This window comes from Protopterus annectens, chromosome 11.part0 (genome assembly GCF_019279795.1).
Source record: "Protopterus annectens isolate FY-2018-M chromosome 11.part0, PAN1.0, whole genome shotgun sequence".
Lineage (NCBI taxonomy): Eukaryota > Metazoa > Chordata > Ceratodontiformes > Protopteridae > Protopterus > Protopterus annectens.
Window position 1 is genome coordinate 1,174,491,019 of NC_056745.1, and position 23,506 is coordinate 1,174,514,524.

The following is a 23,506-nucleotide window of genomic DNA, read 5'->3' on the forward strand; positions in this document are numbered from 1 at the left end:
CAGGATATGGCAGCAGGTGGTCCAAATCATCAATGCTGTTGGAAGACATGAGCGAACTTACTGCCAGACACAACACCGGGCAAATGACATGATAAACTCTGACCATCGTAGGTCAGCTGCAACTGCCTGGGAAAAGGGTAGCTGTAGGAGGTAGTCCTGCTACCAAGCCACCACCAACTGAAACAGAAGAGTTCTTGTTCACTGTCCAGAGATTCAGATGGCTCAGCAGAAGGTTCCCACAGAATCCTTAATGTTGGTGCAGATGTGAATATCAGATCAAGAGTGTGTCAAAACAGACCTTCTACGTGTGCAAAATGCAAGCACTGTTATAGCTTTATATGCATATATCTTATGTGTTTGATATTTATACAGCCAGCAATAATTGCTTCAGATGACAAGAGTCATAGAGAAATAGAGGACAGAGGTTTTTTTTGGGGGGGGATCCAAATGTTCACTACATTTTTATATGAGAACATTTTTAATGTGTACTTGTAAAGGGGATTGGTCTTTTTTTGTTTCATTTGCATTGTGATACTTATCAGCCTTCTTTCCTTTCCCTTCCTCACATACAGACAACTTCTGGATTTCAGGCTGCCAGCCCACATGCACGTTAATCACACATTTGGTTATTGTTATTACTGTACAAGATAGACTCATATCTATATGAGAGTAAAACATGCTTTACTTCAGCCTTTTGTATAAGGAAAATATGTGATCAGTTTTATTCTCTATTTTTATGTTTATTGCTTGTTATCATAGGTGATCCTGACAGTAGAACTATGGAACTCCTACCACCCGATGTCAGAGTAGCCTCTGATGATGGTGGTGATGAACAGGCACAGTCTGTGGGCATAGAGGGTTAGTCTGACACAGATTATGGTTCCCACATCTTCTACCCATATTTTGGATGCAGTCAGTACACCTACATATACCCATGACTTAGGGACCTTTGATATCGGACAGGTTGAGGGTGACACAGTTGTATTGTGGTTACTCCAGCTGCAGATCTGGTTGCTTCTCCTCATAACCATCAGAGACCCACTGTCCACCTTCCTCCAGAAACTGGTCTGTCATTATGTGCCACCAGATATATGTGCAGAGCTGTAGTGGAGGGACAGACATGTTCTACCAGGGCCTCGAAAGTAGAAGTGTGACTAATAAACATCACTCATTCTGACATGTGTGACTCCCTGAACCATGTGGGCATCTCCTTGGACAGAGTAAACAGCACACTGAGTCGGGTACTGTATGTGATAGAGTGTGTGTTGGGAGGGGGTGGGCATTCCTGTGGTCTGACAGTTGCTACATCTTCTGATGTTACAGGCATGGGCTTGCAAGATCCCACTCCTGTAGTGATACCATGTCTACTGCTATGTCAGTGACTGTGGTTGTCCATACCCACATGTGGGAGGACAGAGGGTCGTGATTTTGGATGTAGTCATGAAGACAGCTTGTCCAGCATATGTTGTTCATGTTCAGATAGTACCCTAACTTCTAGTCAGGGCCATGTAAGTAACAGTGGAACTCCTGGCAGAGGTAGTTCTGGCAGTCAGGAGCAACGACGCTGAACTGGCAACTCTACAATGCATACACAACTCAGACCTGTCCAAGATGCTAGGGCACAGTGCTAGTACAATGATTGACTGTGTTCAAGCAGACATACACAAACTGGAAAAAAAAACACTTTCCCATACCACTGCATAAGCATGCAAACTACCTAGACAGTACTGTTCAGTACTGTACAGCTGTTGTTATAGGCCCCGATCACTGTACACTCTGATAGATACCATGCATTTCGTACTTGCATATACTCACTTCTTTGGAGTCAGCCTTGCTCTCCTACCACCCCCCACCCTCTGCAAATGATGATGACTGTGCCTTGCCATTTGCTCATACCTTTGTGACTTAGGATTGCATATATGTCTGGGACACACAATGCTTCCTTATTCACATGCCTACACTTATCAATAAGTATTAAAGAAGAAACATTGTTGATTTCTTGTTCCTACTCATTTGTGAATGATTGTTTTTATAGTTGCTGAACCTCACTGTATTTTAGTTATTATTGTCATTAAAGCAGTGGAAGCATTAGGTACTTTAGTCATGCTTCTTAGTATAGTTATGCAAATGAGAGTATAATTGACCTGTCCCATGCTTTATAGACAGTGGTCAACTGAAATGCTTGATGCACACTATGGTTCAAATAAGTAACTGTATAATGCAAAAATATGATAGAGGAGATATTACTGACATAATTGTACAACTCAGACAAATGCTCTGCTTAGGGACATAGACATATTTCCATATGAGAGAAATCAGTTGCATTACTTTCTTTCTTTACAGGTTCCACACTTGCCTTGTCATTACGGCATGTACAAATTGTGCCCTTGGGGGATGTCCCTGTCACATGCTATCAAAACACAGCCATTATACAGTTAAGTAAAGGATGTGGAGTTCAACAGGCCTCAGTTTTCCCATTTCTATGTGCATTGGGTCTTAGATTATGACTTATGTAGTTATTGTGTGTGGTGTATATCCTTTACCTCTTAGCCACAGCCAAGGCATATTGTGCACACCTCCGTCTGCCAGCAGCATCTGCAGCTAGTGGTTCTCCCTCAGACTTGTCATCTCTACCAGCTGCTGCAGGCCCTGTCTGTGGCCCTTGAAACTGTGGTGCTGCCCCTTGCTGTCCTTCTTGAAATGGTTTCCTGAGAACTATACTGTGTAACATGGCACAGACTAAGTATTTCGGCAGAAGTACTGTAATGCACCTCCTGATACGTCTAGACACTGGAACCTTGATTTCAGAAATCAAAACACACGTTATATGATATTCCTAGTTTGAACATGGTCCTCGTATTGTTGCTAAGTGGAATTGTGTGGGTTTCTCATGTGTGTCATGAGACAAGGCTCAACGGTATAACTATTAGATCTCCTTGAGGAATGTTACCCTTAGCAAACCAGGTGTATAGCTCGCAGGTGTGCCATATGTGTGAGTCGTGGAAACTTCCTGGGTTACCTGCACAGACACTGTAGATGATCCCTTGGGCATTACAGACAACCTGACAGTTTACACAGTGGAATCCTTTTCTGCTGATGTAACTCCTTCCCTGTTCCCCAGGTGGGGCTTGTATTTCTATGCTTATGCAATCTATGGCCCCCAAGACTTCAGGACAGTGTGCTATTGCACAGAATTCCTGAATGGTTCCTGCTCTCCTGTTGGGGTATATAGGAAATAAATGTGATCCCTTGCATGTAGTAGCATTGGATTTAAAAACTGAAGAACTATTCTTGATGTTGATGCCTGTGACACCCCTAACATATCCTCTTGTGGGTCTCAGAAAAGTACCATAATGTTAGCATACCTTTGTTTCCACTGGATGGTTCTCCACAACTTCCCTGAAGCCTGAGATGGGAGCAACAGAGGCTACACATTTCCTCCAGTCCACTCTGTATCTCTAAGCAATTTATGTGACATGCAGTCCATGGTAAGTCAAACTCAGTCTAAACAGCCTTCTTCCTTTTCTTGCCAGAGTTATAGCAGAAGCACCCTGATTTAAAGCCTGTTGGACATACAGCATAATAATAGCAGCAGCAAATCCTAACATGTTTTTTTCTATGTGAAATCATACTATATTTCAAAGAGTTTTGGTGTACAGGGAAAAAGCTTACACAGAGTGCACGATTGCTTTATAGCTTCCTGAACAAATCCACCATATTGGATTGGTTAATTAGCATATACTTCAGCTCTTTATGTTGTCAGTTTACATATTCCGTCATTTTCTGTGTTTGGCTACATGTTGTACAGTGCTGTTTAATGAATACCAAATGGCACGTTAAAGTGTTGGTGCAGGACAGCTACACTTCATGTAGCTGTTAATGAATCCGGCACATTGTCTTATGCACAGTAAACACCTATCAATAATTTATTACAAGCATCTTTATCAACTAAAACAATTGTTCTACAGTCCCTTCAACACAAACTCTCCAAGTAAATCACTAAAAAGTCTTGCATTATAAATTATGAAAGTATATTACAAAATCCTTCCTTGATAATACATTTCATTAGCTAAGGCAGTTGCAACCTACTGATACAATATACAGGCATGGCAGAATTTCAACACATTTCCAGACATAAATTAGACACTGTATACACTCAGACAAAATAATTTAATTAATTTCAAGATGAAACAGTAAACTGCTGACCTTAGTGTCTTGAACTATGCCTGAATCCTGCTAAAGAAAGTCAAGAAAGAAAGTCAATACAAAGGCAGCCAACAATATGTAACTGGAGAACATCGTATGCAGATTAAAATAAACTAGTGGCCAGTTCTCAGGCTAGCTACACCCACCCCCATCTTGTAGATACCAAAACAAAAAAGTGTGTGTGCAAATCAAATACATATATATATATATATATATATATATATATATATATATATATATATATATATATATTTATACGTGTATGTAAATAAACAGAAAGTATTCTCTAATGAAACCCACTGTTTGTGCATGTTAAGTACGCAGCAAAGTAAATAATAGTTAAAACTGGGAAGACTTCTACCAGCACAAGAAGTGGTTGTGAGGACAACAATAACAGCAATTAAACAGAATGTAGAGATAAAAATAAGATGGATAAAAGAGCTTACATGCCTGTCAAGGGTCAGATTCAAAGGGCAAAAGGTAACAGTAGTGTTATTTAAAATTACACTGCCTAGACAGCAGAGGGAGTTAGCTAGAGGAAAACAAAAATACACTAAGTATTTGCAGTAAAGAGTGCACACTATGTACTTTACGTAGGAATGAAAGGGAGTAGTGTTAATAGGGAGCTAGGATCCTCAGTGCAAGGAGGCTGTTAAGCACAGAAGCATGATGTTGTTGGACACACATTACTCAGTTATAAAGTAAGCAATAGAGGCAAGGTGGACCGTTTAGTACGCACTGAATTTCTCAGGTTGCATCTGATTACACAAACTTTCACTTGCCATTTTCAAATGACTGCTAACGTATCAGGAGGGCTGCTCACTATCACAAGTGTAATACCCCCAAAACTAGCTGCGTGCAATGCAGTCACTCAAGTGCTCACATCCTAATGAAGCGAGCATGAGCATTAGGAGGATGTCCTTTTTTTCTGTAGGGTGCATACACCACTGTGCATTGTGTTAATAGTCTAGGCATGGAATCACCTTCTAGCAGCACGCAGTGCAGTCACTCACAAATGTTCACTGCCTATTTAAGCAGACAAGGGCACTAAGAGGATATTCTGTTTCTGCAGGACATGTGCACTACTGCTCTCTGTGTTATTAGTCTAAAATACTGCATGATAACTATAAGAATCAATCACAGGAGGTTAGAAAGGATTGGCAAGAGAGACTGGATAAGCAATTCACAAAGAATCAATGGGGGGATATATGTATATCTCCCATATATGCAACAAAGTCTAAAAGATTTAGGATCTTTGCTTGGAAGGGTTTACATAGGTATTTTTATACCCCAATAGACTCCAAAGATTTTTTTTCTTCAGGTAGACAGCAAATGTTGTGAGGGGGAAGAAAGAGGTAATTGGGAATGTATTTTCTGGGAGTGTAATGAGTTGGCAGACTTTAAAGATTACCTGAAGACTATTCTGTCAGAGATACTGGGTAAGCAAACTGGTGTAACTAAGGAAATGACTTTTTGAGCTATGATACAGAATCAGAATTGCCTAGACATAGGTTCATAGGTTCATACTAGGCTATCTGCCCTAGGGCATTTATAAGCCTAGCCAGAGTGTGTGTGGCTTTCATCACCCCCTTAGGATGAGAATACTATACCCATTAGTTTGCTGTGCCTCTGTCCAGCAGTGATACAAAAATGATTCCCGGGGTAAACCTACGATCTCCCATCCACTCGTCGAGATTTCTCTTGAACAGAGTCAGTGAGGGGCTCTGCCTCACATGGACTGGGATTCTGTTCCATAGTGTGGGGAGTCTCTGGGTGATGAATCTTTCCCTCCAGCACGTCCTATTTATATCCGTGTTGAGGTTTAAGTCTCTTGCTCTCGTGGCTCTGGTGGATTTGGATTTTTTGAGGTGGAGCATGTCCATTAATTCCGGGTTGGACATGGCCTTGTATGTCAGGCACAGATCACCTCTGACTGACTAGAGCTGGAGTTTCTTCAGTCGGGCATCGTATGACATATGTTTGAGCCCCTTTATCCTTTTGGTGAGGAACCTTTGGGGTCTTTCCAACTGCTGCAGGTGTCGGGTAAGGTACATTCCGAATGGGGCGTTGTACTCAATCATTGGTCTGATAAGTGAAGAGTACAGGGGTACAATGACCTCTCCTGATCTGGATGTGAATCCCTTCATGATCAGGTGGGCAATGTAGAAGGTCTTCCTAACCACTTTGGCAATGTGAGTGTCAAGAGAGAGAGAGGTTACTGTCAACTTGGGTCCCCAGGTCCCTGATAACTTCTTCCGTGTTTAATGGATTACCACCTATGTGGTAATTAGGGGTTACCTTGTTTTTCCCAAAGGGTATGACTATACATTGTTTGGCATTTAGCTTAAGGCCATGGCTCTGGCACCAGTTATCCATTTCTATGAGACCTTTCTGGAGGATGTCTGTGTCTGATGGAGTGTCAATTATGGTGCCCAGTTTGCAGTCATCTGCAAATTTTGTCAGCCACAATCCCACTATGTTTGCCTGCACTTCAGAAAAATAAATGCAGAACAAGAGGGGGCCCAGGACTGAGCCCTGTGGGACACCGCTCGTGACCGGCTTAGAGTCTGACATGGCACCAGCAACTCTAACCCTGTGTGTTCTGTCCTTGAGCCAGTTTGCAACCCATCTTGTGACATATGGGTTTACATCTAAGCTGGTGAGCTTTTCTATGATGCCCGAGTGGGGTATTGTGTTGAACGCTTTTGCTACGTCAAGGTAGGCTGTGTGAACTGCCTTACCCTCATCAATGGCCTTAGTGACTGTTTCGAAAAAGTCGACCAAGTTCAAGAGGCAGGATCTGCCCTTAACAAAGCCAAATTGGGTAGGATCCAGTGTCTGTAGGTCCCCAATGTCTTTATTTATGAGTTCCATTATGATCCTCTCCATAGCTTTGCAGACAAGGCTCGTCAAGCTTATGGGCGGTAATTTCCAGGGTCCGTAGAAGCACCGCCTTTGTGGAGTGGGACCACAGTTGCCGTCGCCATTCTTTGGAGTGCGTATCCTGTAGTAAGGCTAAGATTAAACAGCAGCCTTATGTGTGGGTTTAGTTCCTCATTGAGTTCGTGTAGCACACAGCCGGGGACACCGTCCGGTCCCATTGATGCTGTGTATTTTGCATTAGAGAGAGCAGCTCTCACCTGGGCATCTGAGATGTTTGGGAGGTTAGACTCTGGTGGGATAGATATTTCTCCTTTTGGGGGGGGGGGGGAGAAATTTGCACTGAACCTGTCTCTGCCAGTATGTTGGCAATGTCTGTGGGTTCAGTGATTTTTTTATCATTTTGGACTAATTCTGAGCATATCTGGGAGTTTCCACCCAGGTTTCTAACATAGCTAAAGAAGGCTTTATGATTGTCTTTTGTGTCATTAGCGATTTTTCTCTCAAAGTTGGCCTTGGATGATTTTATGAGTGATCGTAGTTTTTTGCTAGTATTGATCAGAGATGCCTTCCCTTTTAGGGATTTTGCTCTGTCATGTAGTAGCTTTCTCCTCTTGTTGTAGAGTTTGTTTATGGCTGGAGTCCACCAGACCGGGCGCCTGCCTTTGGTGGAAAGGGTCTTGATTTTATTAGGGATTGCTTGATCCATACATTCCTGGAGGTGCTCGTAGAAGGCATTTGTAAGGGTTTCAGCAGCGTGGGTTGTGGTTTCCACTGGCTCGGGTGCCTTAAAGGACACCACTCCAGTCTTAAGAAGTGTGAAGTTTGCTTTTGAGAAGTTCTTCACTGTGGTCTTTTTTGCTGGGGGTGGGGGCGGGATGTGGATCTCCAGTGAGATTAATTTATGGTCTGATCTCACCAATGAGGGATATACTTCCAGTGTGGAGCATTTTGTCCCCATGTTTGTGATGATCAGGTCTAGTATATTTTCTCCTCTTGTGGGAATGGTGACTAGTTGTTCCATAGCATTTGAGTTTATGAACTCAAGGAACCTTTGGGCTAGGGTGTTGGGGCTTGAGTAATGTTCCCAGTCTACGCTTGGGTAGTTGAAGTCACCCAATATGATGGTGTTTGGAGAGACATTCATACTCTCCAGTGTCTTCAGGAAGGCTGTGTGAGTTTCCTGAGTTTGAGAAGGTGGTCTGTAGCATGTTACAAACTGTAGGGCAGTTTTACCTATGGTTAACTGCACCTGGATGGTCTCCGATGCTTCGTGCGTTGCCACTAACCTGGAGGTGTGGGTATCCTTTATGAATATGGATACTCACCCTACTTTTGTGGTTCGGTCTGGATTTTGGGGCCGGAGCATGATATGAGGTATAACCTGATAGTGCTGGGGTGCTCTCAGGAGCCTTGAACCAGGTTTCAGTCACAGCACAGACATCGATGTTCTCCATACTGAGGAGGGCTTCGAGGGCGTGCATCTTGAGGTTTAGACTTCTGGCATTGAGCAGTATTACCCTTAGTTTTTCTCCATTTGTGTTTTCTAGGGCGGTAGGTTTATCATTTGAGCCTTGCCTAAAAAAGGCACTATGGGGGTGGCAAGAGCCTTTGCCAATATCCGGAAGCCCAGGGGTGACAGGTGCAAGCCGTCCCTTGCGAAGCAGCGTGGCTTGTCAAGCATGTGCTAAGTCTAATTATGGTGGGGTGACGAAAAAGCAATTACTAAGAAATGGAAATCAAAGTCTAAACCAACTGTACTAGAAGTAGTGAAAATAGTAACAGCGATAAAGCAACTGGAAATTGGATCTTTAGGAAAAAGGTAGGAGCAAATTACAGAGAAAAAATTGAAATTGTGGGAACAACACATGCGGACTACAAATGAGGTTTAAAAGAAGTCAAGATTTGAATGAGTTATTTCATGTTTGACTAAAAGTGACTGGATAGATAAGTGATGTATAATGTTTGCAACTGAAATTATGTCAATATAGTTTGTTTGCATTTATAGAAATGTGTGACTGCCTATGTCATAAGTGATAATTTAATACAGATGTTTCTTGTTTAAAAAAAAGATCAGGCCGACTAAGTTTTGAGTTTTAAACAATTTTGCTAAACTGCAATATAAGCATGATTATTTGAAAGAATTTTTGGATGCGTTTTTAGATGGTGATGAACATGTTTATTTTTCCTGTGATTCTTTTTTAGAAGATGACTAATATTAATGCATACTGTTTTTAGATACTATGAATATTCCTTGTAAAAGTGATTGTATTCCCCCATTTTCACATGAAGTTATAAAGAATTTTTCTGCAATGGCCGCCTTTACTTTGGAAAAGCTATATAATGAATTTTTAAATAATAAAAGAGCGTTAATTACAATATGACTAAAGTAGAGTGGTTGGCCTTACAAAATAGTAGTCAACTTAAAGATCTTGTGTTTAAGCCATCAGACAAGGGTCATAAAATAGAAGTTATGCATTGTATCCAATATCAAAAAATGTGTTATGATAATTTAAGAGATGTTAAGGTTTATAAAATAGTTACTGTGCTTGAATATGAGAGTGCCCTTACAGATTCTCAAGATTTGATTACTAAAGGTTATAGGTTAGGGCATGGGTTCCCAAACTGTGCGCCGTGGCACCCTGGGGAGCCACGACTTCCTTAGAGGGGAGCCGCGAAGCGTAGCAGCTGATTGCAGGTAAGTGAATGCATGTATGAGTGTGTGTGTATCTGTCTGCGTGTGTGAGTGAATGTGTGGATGAAAACAAACGAGTCTGTGTGTGAGAGATCGGGAGAGTGAGATTGATGTGTGAGTGAATGCAGGAATGAATGAAGAAGTGGGTATGTATGGGTGTGAGGTCGGGAGAGTGAGATCGATGTGTGAGTGAATGCAGGTATGAATGAGGAAGTGGCTGTCTGTGTGTGTGTGAGATCGGGAGCGTCAGAGCAAAGTGTGAATGAATGCAGGTATGAATGAGGAAGTGACTGTGTGTGTGTATGTGTGAGATCGGAAGAGTGACAGGGATGTATGTATGATTGAATGTGTAAGTGGGTGTGTGGCATGTGGGTGTGAGATTGGGAGAGTGACAGCGATGTATGAATGAATGCATAAGTGGGTGTGTGGCATGTGGGTGTGAGATTGGGAGAGTGACAGTGATGTATGAATGAATGTGTAAGTGGGTGTGTGATGTGTGGGTGTGACTGACAGTGAAAGAGATGTGTGAATGAATGCAGGCATGAATGAGGAAGTGACTGTGTGTGTTTGATCAGGTGAGAGTGAGAGCGATGTATGAGTGAATGCAGGTATGAATGAGGAAGTGACTGTGTGTGTGTTTGATCAGGAGAGAGAGAGAGAGAGCAATGTATGAGCGAATGCAGGTATGAATGAGGAAGTGACTGCATGTGTGTTTGATCGGGAGAGAGTGAGCGCGATGTATGAGTGAATGCAGGTATGAATGAGGAAGTGACTGTGTGTGTGTTTGATCAGGAGAGAGAGACAGAGAGCAATGTGTGAGTGAATGCAGGTATGAATGAGGAAGTGACTGTGTGTGTGTTTGATCGGGAGAGAGTGAGAATGATGTGTGAGTGAATGCAGGTATGAATGAGGAAGTGACTGTGTGTGTGTTTGATCGGGAGAGAGAGAGCGATGTGTGAGTGACTGCAGGTATAAATGAGGAAGTCACTGTGTGTGTGTGATTGAACGTCCAGATTTTTGCCTCATATTTTTAGTGTGTTCCTCCTAAAATCTGTACTTTTCTGTCACCTGGACAAAGCCTAAAATGATGGGGGGACAAAAAGGGACAGATTTGAAATATTGCTCTTACAAACTTAGAAAGTTGATAGAATAATAGTTTTTGCATTAGCACGAATTATCTGATAGATGTGGGGTCTTAAACTCAAATGTTTGTCATTATTTAATTACTTCAATCCTCAACTATTTGCCAGAAAAGTACAGATTTTAGGAGGAATACACCAAAAATATGAGGCAAAAATCTGGACATTCTGCGAAAATCTGTGCAGTTGAGAGGTGTGAATCACATACACACACAGTCACTTCCTCATTCGTACCTGCATTCATTCACACATTGCTCTCAGTCTCCTGATCTCACACATACACACACATACAGCCACTTCCAAATTCATACCTGCATTAACTCACACATCCCTCTCACCCTTCTGATTTCACACATACACACACACAGTCACTTCCTCATTCATACCTGCATTCATTCACACACTGATCTCAGTCTCCTGATCTCATACATACACACACACAGCCACTTCCTCATTCATACCCGCATTCATTCACACGCACACACAGCCACTTCCTTATTCATACCTGCATTTACTCACACATCGCTCTCACTCTCCCAATCACACAGATACGCACACAGCCACTTCTTCATTCATTCCTGCATCACTCACACTCGCCGCAAACTAATAAGCTTAACTGCAAAATAAACCATGAACTGTTCGCAGTTTATTTTGCAGCTAAGGTTATTAGTTTGTGGTGCCCCTGTGAGGAAGCGGTGCCTCTCTGGGGTGCCGCAGCGCACACTTTGGGAACTCCTGAAGTATGCACTTTATGACCGCCGTGGGGGGCCTTGGGAAAACTGGATTCCGCAAGGGAGCAGAGAATCAAAAACGTTTGGGAACCACTGGGTTAGGGTATTTATCTAAAGACAATGTTGACAGAAAGTTTGTTACTAAGGGTTGTTCTTTGGCAAGATTTTATTGCTTGCCAAAAATACACAAGAGTCTGTCTTCCCACCTGGTCACCCTATAATGTCAGCTACTAATTATTTTTCGCATAATATAGGGCTATTATTACATAAATATTTGTTAACATCAGTGGTTAAATTGAGTTCCTATATACGTGACACTTTTGATTTTTTGTAAAAAAAAATACAGTCCATTGAGTGGAAGATAGATAATTACTGGTTGACAGAGGATGTTAAGAGTCTCTGTACCAATACTGCACATTCTTTAGGTATAGAAGCTGCAAATTATTTTTTAGGAGATAACCCTTTAGAAAATTATATAACAGAGTAATTTTGTTTAACACATTTTTTTTTAATTTAATCATGAAGTGTTCATCAAATTAAGGGAACTGAGATGGGGGCTCCATTTGCCCCCATGTATGTTAATCTCTTTATGGGGTTATTTAAAGTTAAACATCTATACAACGTTAGTTTTTATGGGAAAAATGTGGTGAAATATTTCAGATTTATTGATGATTTAATTTTTTTTGTGTGAGGTTGGAGAGACATTAGTTAATCATTTTGTACAGGATTTGCAGGAAAATAGTTTTGGAATAAAGTCTAATGGTTTGCAAGTTGGTAGAAAAGCAACTTTTTTGGATGTGGAACTAGGTGCACCAGGTGGAGAAATTAAAACCAGGGTTTATAGGAAGTTTGAAAATACTAATCATCTTTTAGATGGCAGTAGTTGCCAACCACCACACTTAACAGATTCACTACTGTATAGTGAATTGTTACAGATTTTTAGGCTTTGTAATGAAGAAGACACCCTGGTTAAGGAATTATATAGAACTTGTATTCAATTTAAACAGAGGAGTTATGATATTCATGTCATTCAAAACACAGTACAGAGGTTGTTAGTAGATGCTCAATATAATACACGTAAAAATAAAAATGAAGAAAGATTTTGTTATAATGGTATAACGGGTAGGGGAGAATGATAATAGAATGTACTTTGTAACTACATATAATGCAATTACAAAGTTTTTGATTTTATACAATTTAATTGGGGTTCTTTATTGAATGACAGAAGTTTAAATTATCTTTAATCTAAAAAAAATTTTTCTTTGTCTTGAGAGGGGCCGCAGTGTTAAGGACATGACTGCACACAGTTTTTAACACCTAGTGTTAAATTAATGCTAGTGTGTAAGCACATTATTAGGACATATGATAAAATAAATCATGTGTATTATGTTTCTAAAAATGTTTATAACTAATACAGAGGGCATTATCTATGCCCTGAGAAGCTCATGTGACCTTTTTTTACATTGGAGAAACTAAAACACCCTGTAAGGTTAGAGAAGGAAAGCCCTATAGCAGTTCATTATGAACTGCATTTAAAAGGCAGTATTTTAGAAAAAAATATTTTTGATAATTTGGATTTGAAGAATAAATTATTGTATAAAGAGATAGTATTTATTTTAAAATATAGTACACTGACACCTGCTGGTCTAAATTTGGAATGTAATTGGAAAATGTGAACTAATGTGTTTTTAGTTTTTATTGGATGTTTAAGGGTTTGACTGAGATGTTAATTCATGTGACTATATACTGTGAAATTTATTAACGTTTTTTTTCCCCCCATCTCTTTAAAGCCCTGTTTGGCTGAGGAGCTAGAGAGAGTTAACATTCTAATAAATTAAGAAGTGCATTGGCCTTTTGCTTGTTTATTTATTTTTTGGGGGATTTGCTTTTGGTGGTTTTTATAAGTTATGAATTTTACAAGCAATTGCTGATAGAAAATGTGGTTTTCTATAAAGTATTAAATGAATGATTAAATAAAGGGATAGTGCAGGAAGAAATGTGTAGTGGGGTGATAAAATGTATATGGAAAAATATGAAAGAAAAGCTATAAGCAACTGCATACCTATAATTTTAGAGAATACTTATTATAAAATACTTATGAGAATAATACAAAAAAGGATACAAAATGTACTGAATGAATTTAGAAGAAATAGGAAATGGTGTGTTTGATGTAAGAGAGAGAGTAGTAAAGGAAATGCTAATAATAGTAAAAGAAATAAGAAGTATAATCTTGACAGAAAAAAATGAGGCAAGACTAGTTATGTCTGATGAAGAGGAAGCATGAGGTGATATGGGAAATTTTAGAAACATAATAAGTGAGAAAAATATTGGAAGTTATAAAAACGATATGAAAATTAATGGGTGAAAGTAATGGCAAATGGATGTATGGGAAAAGAGATCAGGGTGAGAACAATAGTTCAGCAGTGTCCTTTAAATATATATAATTTTGTTTTAGGAATGAATACAGTTATTCAAAGTTTTATGTCAGAAATAGATGAAGTATGTTGGTAAATGAAAAGGGAAAGTGAGATACCAATATGTCTGTCTTATGCAGATGATTTGGTTATTGTAGCAAAGAAATACTGGATGGATGAATGAAAGTGTTATAAGAACTGAAAAAAATATTTAAAAAGGCAGTTTTAAGATTGACTAAAAAAAAAAGTACGGGGTTTGATGAAATAAAGAAGGTGAATGGAATATTATAACAGGAAGAAAATTAATATATTACGGATGAAGTGCGGAGGATATGAAACCACACTGAAATGGTAAAAAGTGAAAATGGAAAAATAAATTACTGGCATGTGAAAAAGTTTTAACTGATCATATAATAAAAAGGTGACTATGTTAAGTACATAAATGTTGGGAAACATGCTTATTAAGGGAATGTATATGTTTCTAGGAAAAAAGGAATTGCTAGAAATATTTTTCGGGTTGATATGGGATTGAGACTGAATCATATTAAAAGAGGAATAATGCACAAAGAAAAGGAGGGTATTTCTGAAAAAATGCATCTATTTTTGTGTTATTAATAGTGTGAAAAACAGAGAATAAAATGGTGGAAAACTATTATATATGCAAGGTATGAAGAGACATGGAAAAAAGTAAGAAGAAAAAGGAGGGATAACAGGGATTATGCATACAAAAGGATGTGTGAAATAAAGTTATGGAAATTAAAAACCGATGAATGTAATGAGAAAAGAAATGAGACGTATGAAAAAATTAAGGAAGACTTTTTTTTTGTATAGCCATGAAGTGATTTATCAGACATGTTAGAAATGCAATTAAACAAAAAAAGGAAACGGCTGAAGATTTCTATGAAGCTAGGAACATTATGTGGAGAATTTTGATAAACAAGTTACTTGTTAAAGGAAATATGAAGTATAAAGCAAGAGAAGGGAGGCCACGGTGGTGCAGCGGTTAGCGTTGCCGCCTCACAGCAAGAGGTTCTCTGGTTCGATCCTCGGCTGGGGTGCCTTCTGTGTGGAGTCTGCATGTCCTCCCTGTGGTCGCATGGGTTTCCTCTCACATTCCAAAGACATGCTGTAGGTAGAATGGACACTCTAAATTGGTCCTAGGGATGAGTGCGTGTGTGTGCCTTCTGTGGAAGGTTGGGTGCCAGGCTGGCAACTCAACACCATAAAACTCCACTGCCAATCATGAGCGGACAGGTGATCCGCTGTGGCTACTCCTAACCGGGAAAAGCTGAAAGAAGAAGAAAGCAAGAGAAGAAATATGTCTTATGACTGCAAGATAGAGGAAACTGCAAAAATATTGCTTTTTAGAATGTAAAATTAATAATTCTTTTGGGGAAATGTTTAAAAATGAAGGTTTTAAGGAAAAGAATATGGAAACAATACTGTACAGTAAATATGAAAAAGGAAGGAGGACACAGATAAACTGGCATATTATTTGTTACATTCTGGATTTTGTAGAAAGGAAAATATGAAGGTCTGCTGTACAACAAAACAGAAAGGACTAAGTTGTATTTGCAGAAAAAATAGTTATGGAAAAAGCATTAGCGAGGATAGGTGAAAATTAAGGAAACGGGATTGGAAGAAGTATGTATAAAAATTGTATTGGATAACTGATGAAGAAATTGTAAAAAAGAAGTAAATATGGATATAGGGCTGCAAAAATAAGTTAAAAATCTACAATGATGTGTACATGTATATATCAATAAAGCAACCCCTACTTTTTTGATAAGTGTCATGGAATCTTTTACACCCACTTGAGCTACCACCAACTTTAATATCTCATCTGAAGCAAGGAAAAAGGCACAATTCTCATTCTAACAAGTAAATGTAATTAAGTAGTAAAAACACTTCTCATCACAGTCTACATTTCATGTTACTTATATATGTAGAGTACAACTCTACTATACTCAGAAAATGATGGAAGATAACACATGATGTCACCCAGTTCCTTATTTTCCCTTCCTTCTGAAAATACTGGATGCTGGTACGCATGAATATAGTGAGCAGGGGTTGCATTCTAGGTGTCTGTCCCACTGGCATGCCAGAAGTATGACTGATTAAAATAAGTATTGCTCCTGACATGCTGGAGCACAAAAGGATCAATCAATGACTCTGGATAGTGATCAGTGGATCAAAGTATGCCTGCCTACTGCATCTGCAACCCACACAAGCATACACACAGATGCACATACACGTATATACACAGTCATGTGCAGGCACACTGTCACACATGGAATAGCAAACACCATGAACAAATACCTGCATGCTACCACTCACCAAAGACATGCACATGCTAATTCTGTCACTTGTGTAGACACACACAAACACACACACATACGCACACACATGCACACGCACACACACACCAGACCCTCTTCTCCTTGGCAAGTTCCTGCTGGCTGATGTCTGTATGCACAGACCTGTATAGCCATGGCAGGGGCCAGTCCATAAAAGTTTCAGAACAAATTGCCATAATCACATACAGTGTCATTAGTATATTTCACTAATGAGGAGGTCAAATGCAATTACTGCTCAAACTGGTAGGAGCTTGACTGCATCACTGTGTTGGGAATAAGACAAGCTTGTTTGTGCATTGTATTTGTTTGCACTCCACAGAGCAAACTAAGATGTGTTGCTAAATCCCACACTGTTTTCTACTCAGAGTGCCATTCCAAGTAATGGTGATGCTAGGCAGAACAATCCATCACCATTCCTTGGTGGTCAAGCACTTGTGATGCTTTGTTTGCAGTGTGTTGTCTACTGCCACACTTCTACAGCTTCTCTTCCCAGCTCCAAAATGTCTGCCATTCACTTGTTTGAGAATTGTTGACTATACTGTGGATTCCCATTTGTATGCTAACCGCCTATATCAAAAAATCCAAGTATACAGCTATGTCCTTAATCCACAATGGATTGTGGGACATGAGGGACTTTTACAAATTTCGTAAAACATGGTACATGGGTTTTACTACACACTATTCCTAAGCAACTGCTCACCATATTTACCTCTATTTTTCAAAAACACTTTTACCTTTGCATTCTGTTTTTGAACTCTACCATTTATGTTTGCCCTTTCACATTTGCTGGGACTAGATTCCATACTGCATGTTCAGTAAAAAAAAAAAAAAAAAAAACAAAGTATTCCTTAGGTATGATTATATCCAAACATAATATGCTTTTCATTTCTATGCATCTTAGTTTCTGAGAAAGCTATCTGTTGAACCGTTTACACTACAAAAAGATTTGTGAGCTTCTAATGCACTTTAGTCTCCCTTTTTTCCTCTCATCTGAGGTGTATATACACTATTTGTATAAAACATCAAACACCACTGATTTAATCACAGTGCAGCACTAAAATTTGAACAGTAAACCTTTTTTCCCATTATCCAGTAAATAACTAATCTGGTCAATGTTGTTATTATAGGACTGCTAATTTGGTTGATTGGTATTGTGAAGATTAATACAGAGCAGAGGCAGAATGGACAACCAGCTCTTGTACTGGATTGGAGATGGAAATAAAGCATGTACTTACTGTTTTCTGTTGGGGCGCTGTACTCACTGCAAAACAGAAAAAAATGTGATCAAATAAAGGTATATTAGCAGTACACATGTACAATCATGCATTCTGTAGTAGGAGCAAATACAAATTAAGAGGTCTAATGATAAATGAAATGTATATTTCCTACTCGGCTTACTCAAAGACATTGGTATTAGTCAAAAGTAACTTGGTTGATTTAATATCTTCTTATCCAACAAAAGCTTCAATGTTAAAATAAATTCACAAAATTCTCACTTTACTAACCTAACTAAAGAGGTGCCCCAAGGCTCCATCTTATCTCCACTTGTATTTATTTATTTATTTCCAGTTTGATGACCGGAGAAGTCCACTGGGCCAAGCAGAGCCCATTTTCAGTGGTGGCCAGGGGAGAAAAGCTCCAAAAGCAGTTAACAAAATATAACAAAGTATGGAATATACAGTAAACAAAAGCATAAATATACAATTTAAAATACAAACACAAAATCAGGGATTATACATTTAAAGAACACAAATGTTAAAATAAAGATACAGTCAAAAGTAATACAGATAATATAATTAAAAGTACAATGATCAAGTCAAAGTGTTTATACAAGTTTAGTGTTTGTTCTAACAATAATGTTAGTGAAGGGAGGTTTGAAAGAGACAATAGTGTAATTTAGGTGGGAAGGGAGCAGGAACAGTATCAGTTTGAGATAAGATGAGAATGGAGGAGAGATTTGAAATTAGAGTGCTTATGAGTACAGCAGAGGGGGGAGGGAGAATTTCATAGTTTAGCTAAGGAGTGTGATAGAAGTAATTGGCCAGGAGGGCAAAGGGGTTTATAAATTTTAAGGAGGTTTTTGTTTTCAGATCTACGAGTACGACTGGGGAGGTAAGGGGTTAAAATAGATGAAAGAGAGGGGTAGATGGAGGGTTGGAATATGAGTCTGTGAGCAGTGGTGAGTTGTATGAATTTCAGGTAATTAGGAAGCTAAAGCCAGTTTAGGGAGTGGAGGGAATGGCAGTGATGGGTGGAGTATTTGGACCCTGTAGCAAATTTACAAACTTTGTTATAGCAGGCTTCCAGTTTGTTTTTTAGGCTAAGTTGGAGATGAGTAAGTAGAGGGGCACCATAGATAAGAGAGGGGAGCAGATAGGAGGAGGCTAGAGAACGTCTGGTAAAAGAATTTAGATAGCGATTTTGTCTATACAGCAGACCTAGTTTTTGGTATTTTTTTTATATTATTTTGAATGTGAATATCGAATTTTAAATGTTCATCAATGGTGAACATTTAACAGTAGTTTGGTGTGAGGTACAATATCGATTAGAGTGTTATTGTGACTTTGTATTTTAAAGGAGCTTTTGTCTACATTGAAATTTCTTGAAGGAGAGAATATCATGATTTTTGTTTTGTTAGCATTGAGAGTGAGATGGTTGTTTAGGATCCAAGTTTCGGTATTGGAAAAGGCTGTTTGAGTTTTTTGAAGGAGTTCGGAGGGAGCGTGTGCTGTACAGATGATTGTGGAATCATCAGCATTATTATCTGTTATTATAAGCAAGGTGCCTGTCTTAGCACACCTATCAGTCAAATATACCAAATGTACATGATAAAGTAATCTACAAATCCTGCCCCCTCACCCTTCACAATAAAAAGAATTGGAAAATGATGTAAACCAACTTTCTAGCCTGCATCAAAAAATTAACCTACTTCTCAGTGTGGAAAAAAAACTAAAGCCAAGAGCTTTGGCAACAAACAAAAGTTGGGCATTCTCTCTCTCTTACAGTTGGCAAACAATCTACAATAATGTGCACTCAAAACAACTAACTGATTGTTTCCAATTCGTAGGCAAATAGCTCAATCCACAATTAAGTTTCCATACTCACTTAAAATTTAAAATTGCTAAAAAATAAACTGCTTTTCTGGATCATACAAATCTAGCACTTTCCCTGAAGGAATAAAATAAATAGATAAGGACATTCTTCTTGTCGAACTAGGGCTTGATCCACCAATTTTAGAACTGCCCTTCAAGAAAACCCTGAAATTACATGACCATACCACGTCAGATCAACAGAGTTAAAACCTCCTCCACCAAAACAGAGAAATATTGTCTGCCCCTCATGTAGATGCTAAATGGTTACATGCAGGACAAACAGCATGGCTACTACTTAGATTCATTATATTTAACCTTTTACATTTCCACTTTTGCCAGCTGTTTCACTATCAGTACCTTAAGATGCCATCTTAGATCTTCCTCAAAACAGCACCTCATTATACACACTCTTACAATATGCTCAATTGCACAGATTACAACTTTTCACTGCCTGGCCAAAGGCTTTGGGAATTTCTCCTACCCAGTCTGAAAACTCTTCAATCATATTATCAGTTCCATTTTAAATTAATAAATAATGCTTATGCTTTCAGCAGAGTTCAGTTACATAAACTGATCCATAGCTGTTGTTCAACAAAGTCTCACCTTACTGTTTCAGATACAAAGGTTAGCTGAACTCGTTTTCTATACCCTGTCTTCTCCCGTGCTACCTCCTATTATTCCTCTTGGTCCCCCGGCCTCTCATCCTTTCTTCAAACACCTAAGCAATATATATTATATAAGGCCTCTCATCCTTTCTTCAAACACCTAAGCAATATATATTGCAAATACTAAACAGTGTAAATACCATAACCGTTGCAGTTGTAATTGCATTTACAGTTGCGGTATATTACAAATATAGTTAAGAACAGCTTTCTTTGTTTTCTCATAAGACTTCGTCTATTAATAATCAGCTGACCTGTGATGGTGTTAAGTACATATTTTCAATCTAAACTTGAAGCTAGCATTAAAAGGGCCCACTTGGATTAGTGATCTACTCCAGTTAGCAAATTTAAACAATTAAATAGACAAGCTTTTTAGAAGAGGTTCGACCAGTTTAACAAAAGATACTGTAAGTCCTGTGAGTGTAGGACTAACCTAAAGGGCCTCTCACCTCTTCTGATTTTCTACCCCATGAAAGCTGTTGCTGCAGCAACAGGCTGATCGATATAAACTATCAGGAAGACTGATGAACAGCACCAGGAGACGAACGATATCCAAAAGATCACTCCAGTTGGACCCTGAATGAAAGCACCACATGACAGTAAAGAGGAGCACTATAAAGTCCACAGAGTAATGACTCATCTTTGGAAACCGCTCTCCTTTCAGATGAAAGAGGTACCTCTTCCTCACCATAAAAGGCTTGCAAATAACTTCTACTAGCTTACAAGCCATTGCAGAAGTATATTTGTTATTGAGATTACATCAAACTGTAAGAAAAATCAAAGTTATGTACCTACATAAAGACCTTGTAAACTACATGAAAGTTCACTTTTCAAATGGTCATTATTAAACAGATGGACTTGCTGGTCTCTGGGCCAGGGGATTCCTCTTTAGGGTTGCCATCAGAACAGTACAGTCAATAACAGGAATACATGACAAAGCATTCCCACCCTCAGACAACTACAGGATCTTGTCTGGCTTCTTAGATACCAGCCTGCCACATCCAAATCTTTCCAGGCCTGCTAAACAACGAATGCCAAAATTCTGCCTGCCACAGACACCATCCAGGAAAGTGAGGGGTATATGTCAGTAAGGCCGCTTGCAGGATTTTGTCAACAGATACAAGGGACACCTTCCCAAGCTTGGAGTCATCTAAGGAAAATGCATAATCAATTCTAATTCCATCCATCTTCAACATGTAGAGCTGGAGATTCTAATGGGGAAATTACGTGCCTCCTCTTATACTTATGAATAACCCTTGTCCTAGATGGGGGAGACACTGAAAAGAAAGACAAAAATGAACTAGATCTGTGTAAAAGGTCTTGCGGTTGTCTATCTGAACCTTTAACCCAATGAGATGGAATGGACGTCAGTTAATGTGAGATGTTTTGGGTGCAGGGTGGTGCTGTGACAGGGTGCAAAAGCATTTGCATTTGAGAGTGCAACATCGATATAAAGATGATCTCTGATACCAATGTCTATCCAATGAACTTTGGCAGTCAGAGTACACCAACCAATGTTTAAAAATATCAAAGGAAGAGGACCCATGCTGACAGGTTAGTCAGGGCTCTCACAGTAGAATCTGGTCTCCTTCATGTGGAGAACTCAAATGCTGACAATGCTGAGGTGTGGAATACCACCAATGCCACTGGAACTGACACAGACATTGGTCCTTCATTGCCAAGTGTCACCGTTAAAGGAAGAATCAAAACTACCACATGGTGCTCATTGTATAGTCAGTACCAAAGGGAAATTTGGTGGATCAGTGAAGTCAAATGCCAATAATACTGAGGCTCAAGTCAAAGTCAACTCTCTTCTCTGTCTAGAACTGCCTGTACATTTCACAACTGGCATTAAGACATAGGCCAGTTAGGAAGAATATGGACTGGAAGGCACAGAAGGGACCCTTGTCTGCCAAGAGGACAACCTTGGAAAGAATGCATCAAACTATGCCTACATAAAAACCTCCATCATTTTACTGTAATCAAGATCCACAACAACAGTTTGGCTCAAATGAAAGGAAGAAGATTTAATGGGCATAAAAGATTTATAACAGAAGGAAGCCTTGAGGAGTTAAGCCTTCCCAACTATATTTCTGACAAATAAAAAAGACTATCCTGTCAAGATTGTCTACAAATGTTTCTTTAGAAAATTTGGCTTTACCTGAATCTCCCTTCCTTTTGTTCACCTCAAACTTTTTCAGACAATGTACCAACAAAATATAAGATAAAAATGTGAGATGAAGTAAAAATGAGACAATGGCACTTCTCAACTACCTGTTAGGGGGGAATTTAAGGAATGGGTAGGGGAAATTATTCAAGAGTTATTACGGAAGACAAATTTCTTCAGAAAGTATAGCTGTAAGTGGGATAAAATGAAAAAGTGAGTTTAAAAATATGAAGGAAATAAAAAAGAGAGATGCTTAAGAAATAATATGAATTATTTAGAGAGATTGACAAAGGTTAAATTATTGCAGAATAAGGGGAATCTTACAGAAAAAGAGGAGGAACAACTGCAGATGCTAAAGAGAAAATAAAGGAGTATTTAGATAATAAGCATGAGTTTAGAAAGACTGCTGTTGAGCAACTTTTTTTTATAACTCCAGAGCAAAAAACTTTTAGCACAATGACTTAAGCAACAGAAACTATACAGGGTTCTTGCCAAATTTAGAATGTCTACAACAAGAATAATAACCAGAAATCCTATAGAGGTATTTCAGAAATTTTATGAAACTTTGATAAAGCAGGGGGATGTGGAAACCAAGAAAGAACACAAATGGGAAGATTTCTGGTAGACTTTATTATGCCAAGATTAGAGGATGATGAGGCTCAGCAACTAACAGTTAATATAGGAGGATACAAGATGAAAACTGTAATGTAAAACTAGTCTGCCGGAAAGTCTCCTTAATCAGATAGATTTCCTGTGAAAGTTTGGACGTTAGGAAGAAATAAAGTGATAAAAGATCTAGAATACTTTGTTTAACAGTATTTTAAAATACTGGGAAGCACCAGCATCTTGGAAAAAGCTGTGGTGACTAATTTACCCAAAGAGGGTAAAGACCCATCAAACCCAGCTTCATATAGACCCATTTCAATTTTAAACCAAGTAAAGGTATTGCCACAATTGATAGATATGGGTCAATGTGATGTTGTGGAGCAAAGGCAAACAATTACAGCACTAACAGAACAATGATAATCCACTGAAAAAAAGAATACCATTGTTGGTGGGTCTTGATGAAGATAAAGTATTCCATAAAGTAAACTGGGATTTCATGAGATACAATAATAAAGTTAATTAGTATGAAGGATCAAAGAATTAAAAGTGGGAGAGTT

General features: G+C 38.9%; 1 protein-coding gene across 2 annotated transcripts in view; it reads right to left on the bottom strand.

The window, feature by feature from the left end:
- Positions 1-23,506, bottom strand: part of SRPK2 (SRSF protein kinase 2) — a 3,154,866-nt gene that overhangs the window by 1,085,247 nt on the left and 2,046,113 nt on the right. For both annotated transcript variants that reach the window (XM_044088527.1, XM_044088528.1), the window contains exon 9: positions 17,658-17,683. In XM_044088527.1, coding sequence (XP_043944462.1) covers positions 17,658-17,683 — 26 coding nt within the window. The remainder of the gene's footprint in view (positions 1-17,657; positions 17,684-23,506) is intronic.